This window comes from Neomonachus schauinslandi, chromosome 13 (genome assembly GCF_002201575.2).
Source record: "Neomonachus schauinslandi chromosome 13, ASM220157v2, whole genome shotgun sequence".
Classification (NCBI taxonomy): domain Eukaryota; kingdom Metazoa; phylum Chordata; class Mammalia; order Carnivora; family Phocidae; genus Neomonachus; species Neomonachus schauinslandi.
The window spans coordinates 81,547,642-81,556,283 of NC_058415.1; the positions used below are offsets into that span (position 1 = coordinate 81,547,642).

Genomic DNA, 8,642 nt, shown 5'->3' on the forward strand with positions numbered 1-8,642 from the left:
TGAGATAGGAATCCATCAAAATCCTAGAGGAGAACATAGGCAGTAACCTCTTTGACATCGGCCACAGCAACTTCTTTCAAGATACATCTCCAAAAGCTAGTGAAACAAAAGCAAAAATGAACTTTTGGGACTTCCTCAAGATAAAAAGCTTCTGCACAGCAAAGGAAACAGTCAACAAAACAAAGAGGCAACCCACAGAATGGGAGAAGATATTTGCAAATGACTCTACAGATAAAGGGCTGGTATCCAAGATCTATAAAGAACTTCTCAAACTCAACACCCAAAAAACAAATAATCAAGTCAAAAAGTGGGCAGAAGACATGAACAGACACTTCTCTGAAGAAGACATACAAATGGCTAACAGACACATGAAAAAATGTTCATCATCATTAGCCATCAGGGAAATCCAAATCAAAACCACACTGAGATACCACCTTACACCAGTTAGAATGGCAAAAATGGACAGGGCAAGAAACAACAAATGTTGGAGAGGTTGTGGAGAAAGGGGAACCCTCTTACACTGTTGGTGGGAATGCAAGTTGGTACAGCCACTTCAGAAAACAGTGTGGAGGTGCCTCAAAAATTTAAAAATAGAGCTACCCTAGGACCCAGCAATTGCACTCCTGGGTATTTACCCCAAAGACACACATGTAGTGAAAAGAAGGGCCATATGCACCCCAATGTTCATAGCAGCAATATCCGCAATAGCCAAACTGTGGAAAGAGCTGAGATGCCCTTCAACAGATGAATGGATAAAGAAGATGTGGCCCATATATACAATGGAATATTACTCAGCCATCAGAAAAGATGAATACCCAACTTTTACATCAACGTGGATGGGACTGGAGGAGATTATGCTAAGTGAAATAAGTCAAGCAGAGAAAGTCAATTATCATATGGTTTGACTTATTTGTGGAACGTAAGGCATAACATGGAGGACATTAGGAGAAGGAAGGGAAAAATGGGCGGGGGGAATTGGAAGGAGAGATGAACCATGAGAGACTATGGACCTGAGAAACAAACAGGGTTTTAGAGGGGAGGGGGGAGGGGGATTGGTTAGCCCGGTGATGGGTATTAAGGAGGGCACGTACTGCATGGAGCACTGGGTGTTATATGAAAACAATGGATCATGGATCACTACATCAAAAACTAATGATGTATTGTATGGTGACTAACATAACATAATAAAATTTTTTTAAAAATAAAAAAAATAAAAAATAAAACTAATGATGTACTATACAGTGGCTAACTGAACATAATAAAAAAAAAGAAACACTTAAAAGATAAACATTTTTTAAGGACTCATTGAACACTACATCAAAAACTAATGATGGCTAACTGAACATAATAATAAAAAAGAGTAAAATGTTAAAAAAAGATTTATTTATTTATTTCTTTTAGAGAGAGAGCATGTGTGAGTGTTGGAGAGAGAATCCTCAAGCAGACTCCCTGCTGAGTGGGGAGCCTGATGCAGGACTGGATCCCAGGACCCTGAGATCATGACCTGAACCAAAATCCAGAGTCAGCCGCTTAACCAGCTGAGGCACCTTAAAGGATAAACATTTTTAGGAAATGCTGCAAGATGTATGGAAATTAAGGATGGTTAAACATCTTGATAAAATTTGGGATTTTTTAAGTCTTAAACTAAAGGAAAAATGAGAAAGCATATCTACTATAAATCAGAATTAAAATTCCTACAAATCATTATCAAAAGACAATTAACCCAATAAAAATGGGCAGACTCTTCATAAAAAGAAGATACAAGAATGGGCCAATAAGCACAAGAAAATATGCTCAGCATCATTAAGGATTGGGGAAATGTGAAATAAAAGTACAATGAGCTACCACTTCATACACTTAGGATGGCAAAAATGGGAACTCTAAGATTTTTTTTCTACACACACACACACACACACACATAATTTCACATAATTAAGATTAGAACTTTCTGTTCCTTTAAAATAGCTAGAAACAGGGCGCCTGGGTGGCTCAGATGGTTAAGCGTCTGCCTTCGGCTCGGGTCATGATCCCGGGGTCCTGGGATCGAGTCCCACGTCGGGCTCCCTGCTCCTTGGGAGCCTGCTTCTCCCTCTGCCTCTCTCTCTCTCTCTCTGTCTCTCATGAATAAATAAATGAAATCTTTAAAAAAATAAAATAAAATAAAATAGCTAGAAACATAGAGAAGCATTTAATGTTCAGCTAGCCAACTGAGAATTTCCCAGATTGAAACCTCAACACTAAATCACTCCATCTATAACTTTTCTGCCTTCCCTATAAAAATCAAAGCAAAACCACTCAAGTGAGACATTTTAATTTTCAGATATTGGTTGTTCTCCCTATAGAAATTAGCCTGAATGAAATTGACCTTTTTATTTGTTCAGCTCTTATTTTTCTGTTATTATTTAAATTTCAGTTAGTTAGCATACAGTGTGTTAGCATAGTTAGTTAGCATACAATATAGTGATTCAACACTTTCAAACAACACTTGGTGCTTATCACAACAAGTGGACTACTTAGTCCCCATCAACTATTTGACCCATCCCCCTAACCACCTCCCCTCTGGAAAAGATCAGTATATTCCCTACAGTTAAAAGTCTGTTACTTCGTTTGCCTCTTTTTTTCCCTTTGCTTGTTTGTTTTGCTTCTTAAATTCCACATATGAGTGAAATCAGGTGATATTTGTCTTTCTCTGACTGACTTATTTCACTTAGTATACTACTCTCTAGCTTCATCCTTGTTTTTGCAAATGGCAAGATTTCATTCTTGTTTACGGCTGAGTAATATACCACTGTGTGTGTGTGTGTGTGTGTGTATGTACAACATCTTCTTTATCCATTCATCAGTGGATAGATACTTGGGCTGCATCCATAATTTGGATTTTGTAGATAATGCTGCTATAAACATTAGGGTGTATGTACCCTTTGGTTTAGCGTTTTTGTACCCTTTGGATAAATATGTAGTAGTACAATTGCTATGGAGGTTCTCTAAAAAGTTAAAAATAGAACTCTAAGATTTCTATTGTGAGAGAACATTGTTTTCTGACTTACTTACCTGAGAAAATCAAAGTCCAGAGAGGATAAGTGAACTTCCCAAAGTCACAGAGCAGTTCATTTAGAATTTGAGGACTCGGCAACAGACGAAGGTGTTTCCCACAGTGAATACTTCATCTGGGAATACTGGTGTTCCCAGATGTCTCTGCAACTTCCAGCAGGGAGCTCTGGGTATTGCTCCAGAAACTGCAGGTAGATAGCTTCTTTTTTTCTGGGTTTCTAGTCAGTTTGGCTGACTCAGGATCTAGGATGGCCTGCTCTCATTTCTCCATCCTTGGAGTAGATGAGGGTTCCACGTCCCAGGAGTCCCTTATGCCTTAAATATAGAGGAAGATGCTGTCTTTTCATCTGGTCATCAAATATGGTTTCTCCACTCTTGACAAGTGAGAACCCAGAGCAGATGAGTCAAATCTCTACCTTAACGTGAAAAAATGAGACACTCTTTTGGGCCCAACTCAGGACTGAGCGTAAGTCACTGGCCATGCTTTCCCCCTTCCCTGTCAGTCAAGAGAAGCAGAATGGTCCTTTGGAAATTGTTTCAGGAGTCTTGTTTTTGGTATCAGTTGTGGTGCTGAACTTGGACAGATTACAGCAGCTCTTTGAGATTCTGTTTACTCATTCATAAAATTGAGTTGTATAAGATGGCTTAATATCCATTAGTCCTTAAAGGGTGGAGTGGCAGGGTAGCTTTGATCCAGAGGACTATTTCACTGGGTTATGAATTTAACCCTCTAGTACCTGAAACTACATTCCTGAAACCTCTATATATTCCTGAAAAGGACTTGACATGTGGATGGAGCATGTCAGGTCAGACTGACTGTTTTCAAATATGGAAAAGCAAGAGATTTGGGGGAACATTCCTCAACACTCAGAAGGGGCACCTAAGGAACGGATTCAGACCTATGAGAAGATATGTTCCTATTAAATCTGAATTCCAAGCATCAATTTTCTCTGCATTTTTAAATTAAAACCCAAAAATATTTAATTCAAATGTAAAATATAAACCACATACTCAGTGCTTGTGAAGATACGCAACCAATTAGACTTACTAATTCACATTCACAATACTTTTTAAATTTTTCACAATTTTGAATACCCTCAATGTATTAGAATGCATGCTAAAAAAAAAGAATGCATGCTAGGCAACCTAAGATCTTCACACACCTTTTCCATTAACTGTAATTTACTTATAGTGTAAAAGGCAATGCTGGTAGCTAAATGATAACATCATACAATTTCATCATAGCTTAAGAAGCCATTTTACTGCCCATCCATCCACTATCTTATTCAACAGTACATACGAAGTACATACACAAGAAGAAACAAAATGAAGAAAAATGAGTCCCTGGCACTGAGGGACACACCATCTAATAGGGATGAGCAACTAATTATAAGGCAGTATGTCAAGTGTTCCAGCAAGACCAGAATACAGGGTTGTGGGAGCACAGAGGGTAAAGCAATGAATTCCAAAAGGAGAATGTAAAGTACTGTCCAATGTTGACACCCAAGCTCTTGCCAGGTGGAGAGGGGGAGGAAATATCTAGGAAGATGAAAGAGCTAACTACCAAAGTCACGCAGGCAGGATGCATGAGCTGACGACCGTGAGCAGTTTCATAGGTGAGACAGGGCGGGGGAGGGGGGGGAGCATGATGGGGAAGTGTCACTGGACAGAAAGATGGAGACAGACTCAAGAAGGGCTAATTATGTCATGATAAGAAAGACTCTGGACATTTTTCTGATGGTTAGAAGGAGACCCACAACAGCCTATGACATCAGTTACCCTTCTTCACAGAGGGGGAAACTAAAGTTTGAGAGGTTAAATGAATTATTCGAAGCCATATTACAATGTTTGATAGAGAAGGTGAGTCAAAATTTTCTGAGTACTAACTAAAATTTTCCCTTTACGCTGTGTAACCTAAATACTCTCCTTGGAGACAAATAAATGAGTCTCATGTAGCGGTTTTAAGTATATAGATATAGTGGGGATTCAATTTTGAGAAGTATAGGAAATGCCCCAGGTGGCTCTGACACCCTCCCACAGCTTGGACCACTAACCATAGTGTTAGACCATCTGTCATAATAAAGTGGAGACCAAAGGACCTATCTTTTTCCCAAAAGTCAATTGTTTTAGGTTGTATTAGTTTATTTGCCCAGAATATCAGAAGAATTCTGAGAATATTAATTTGTTTTTGTAAATTTTTCCTTTGGAATCAATGGAACTGTTGATGGGCTGTACACTTCTAGTAAATAATTCGATTCCTGAAGGTTAATTACCTTTGAGCAAGAAAAGCAAAAAGTGGAATAAATGTTCCTTTATTTCTAATTCTGACTCTAAAGGTGACATGATTAAATGAAAACAATGAATTATATCACTGTACTTCCTGCTATTTGCTAAGCTCCTGAGTCTGGACTTGGTTGCAGTTGGTGGTGAAAGAGATAGAGATACCAGAAAGAGAAGAGTCTGAGCCTCTCAGAGTAATAATCATGGTCTGAGGCCATTAGCTTTGCCAAGTATAGAAACTGGATCTTATCCAAGCATTGGGTTAAACTGAAATGGACTGACTCACATCAATCACACTCACAAGAGACAGATGCATAAGCCAAGAGCATCAATATCTTCACTTGCCGGGGTGCCTGGGTGGCTCAGTCGTTAAGCGTCTGCCTTCGGCTCAGATCATGATCCCAGGGTCCTGGGATCGAGCCCCGCTTTGGGCTCCCTGCTCGGCGGGAAGCCTGCTTCTCCCTCTCCCTCTGCCGCTCCCCCTGCTTGTGTTCCCTCTCTCGCTGTGTCTCTCTCTGTCAAATAAAATCTTTAAAAAAAAAAAAATCTTCACTTGCCATGAGAACTGTACCTGCCAAATTGGGTATTTACATTCTCTAAGGCAAAAGATGTGTGAATTAATTTGGCTGTGATCATCATTTTACAATGTATATGTATATTAAAACATCACATTGTATACCTTGCATATATACAGTTTTATCTGTTAATTTTATCTTGATAAAGTTGGAATGAATGAAAAAATGAATTTATTTTTAAAGATTTTTTAAACTTATTCATTTGAGAGAGAGAGAGAGAGCGCATGAGTGGGTTGGAGGGGCAGAGAGAGAGGGAGAGAGAGAATCTTGAGCAGGCTCCACACCCAGTGGGAGCCGGACATGGGGCTGGATCCCATGACCCTGAGATCATGACCTGAGTGGAAGTTGAGTCGGAGGCTTAACTGACTGAGCCACCCAGGTGCCCCAAAGAGCTGGGAACTTTAAAAAAGGGACTGAATGGAGTGATTTAATTTTAACAAAAATGGAATTATAAATACATATGTTGTTCTGAATTTTTACCTTAAAAAATCTTAAATTGATTACATAATTATTTATAATTATTATATATAGTGTTAATTATTTTCATTTCATTTTAATTGTTAAATATAAGTAAAACATTATTTACTTAATTATATTATTCTTCAATGAAAAAAGCTGACGGGGGCGCCTGGGTGGCTCAGTTGGTTAAGCGACTGCCTTCGGCTCAGGTCATGATACTGGAGTCCCGGGATCGAGTCCCGCATCGGGCTCCCTGCTCGGCAGGGAGCCTGCTTCTCCCTCTGACCCTCCCCCCTCTCATGTGCTCTCTCTCTCTCATTCTCTCTGTCTCAAATAAATAAATAAAATCTTTTAAAAAAAAATTAAAAAAAAAAAAAAAGCTGACGGGATCTGTGCGATCAGAGCACACTTGTTTTTTCACCAGGTACCGCCATGTGTCATGGGGACAGCTGGAGTAGTTTGAAGGAGACTTGGATAGCTGGTCAGGTGCTGACACCAATCTATAACTTTACAAGAGTTTGATCCAAATGGTCTTTTTTAACACACACAATTATAAATTTGAGCTTTGCCAAAACAAAATTGTCTAAACCACATGAGGTTTCTAATAGGAATATGATATACACAGCATTATTTTACTTTTTTGCTACTTATAATAAAAATTTGTTTCATACAGAATTCCAGACATGGACAGAAGAAATCAGACCAGCATCTATGAATTTCTTCTCACTGGCTTCTCTGAGCGGCCAGAGAAGCAGCCTCTCCTGTTTGGGCTTTTTCTGGGCATGTACCTGGTCACCATTGTGGGGAACCTGCTCATCATCCTGGCCATTGCCTCTGACCCACACCTCCACACCCCCATGTACCTCTTCCTAGCCAACCTGTCCTTTTCTGACATTGGTTTTATCTCCACAATAATTCCCAAGCTGCTAGATAATATTGGCTCAGGAAGTAAACCGATTTCTTATGGTGGGTGTCTGACACAGCTTTATTTCTTTGGCCTATTTGCAGATCTGGACAACTTTCTCCTGGCTGTGATGGCACTTGACCGCTATGTGGCCATCAGCCACCCCCTCCATTATGCCATGACCATGAACTCCCAACGGTGTATCCTGTTGGTGACTGGGTCTTGGGTGGTCACTACCTTCCATGCCCTAGTGCATACCCTCCTGGTGATGAGGCTTTCTTTCTGTGGCCCCAATATCATCCCCCATTTCTTCTGTGATCTGGTTCTACTCCTGAATCTGGCCTGCTCCAGTACTTATGTCAATGAGCTGGTGCTCATCCTTGTGGCAGGAACATTGCTAATTGGACCCTTCATCTGCATCCTTACATCTTACTTTTATATTGCTTTGGCTATTCTAAGAATCAGTTCCACAAAGGGTAAGCAAAGGGCCTTTTCCAACTGCACCTCCCACCTCTCTGTGGTCTCTCTGTTTTATAGCACTGCTATCGGGGTCTATTTATGTCCTCCGTCAACCTCCTCAGGTGGAAAAGACAGAGTCTTCTCAGTAATGTACACAGTGGTGACCCCTATGCTGAATCCCTTCATCTACAGCCTAAGAAACAGGGATATGAAGGGGGCTCTGGGAAAACTACTCAGAAGAAAAACACTCTAACATTCTTTCCTAGGACCTTACAATCCTGACTCCAGGACTCAGAGCTGGGAGTTGAAATTGGCCTCCTGAGAGCCTAACCACTGGAGATTCCCTGCACTAAAGACTTCTTTTTTCTTAGGTTTATATTTCAAAGTACAGATTGACATCTAAGGACAGGGAGGGACCAGTGATAACAGTAACCTCAGATCATCTCTGTGAAATGCCCACGCTCTGAGTAGTTTACTACCTACTCTCAAAATGGCTCTTGTTATTTTTACTGGTCTCTAAGCAAAGCCTGTGCGGGGCGGGGGGCTTGTATACATATAAAATGAAAATGAAAGTCCAAATTTTTGTTTAGGTCAAGTTATAACTGAACTATGGAAGATGTCCTTGGCCCAAGAATATAGGATCCATTATGTCTGGTAGCAATAAATACAAAAGAAGTAACCTGACACTTTATATTTAAACAGGCAGTGTTCTATTGAAACATCAGAATGAGGCGTTAGTTTAAGCCCTGGGTTCCAGGGTGGACTTTGTCAGAAATGAACTGTGTGACAGTGGATAATCACTTGATTGTCTCTGAGCCTTGGTTTCCTGAAACATTTATAAAATAAAGTGATTGAATTATGTTAGTCTAACACCCTACATGCATATACTCCAGTTCCAATAATATTTAGTGTTA

General features: G+C 39.9%; 1 protein-coding gene across 1 annotated transcript; it reads left to right on the plus strand.

Moving 5' to 3' along the window:
* Positions 1–4,696: 4,696 nt before the first annotated feature.
* On the plus strand, positions 4,697–7,981 carry LOC110581673 (olfactory receptor 1E5-like). Its single transcript, XM_021691588.1, has 2 exons — positions 4,697–4,707; positions 7,060–7,981. Exons 1-2 carry the CDS (start codon positions 4,697–4,699, stop codon positions 7,979–7,981), a joined length of 933 nt encoding a protein of 310 aa, XP_021547263.1.
* Positions 7,982–8,642: the final 661 nt, after the last annotated feature.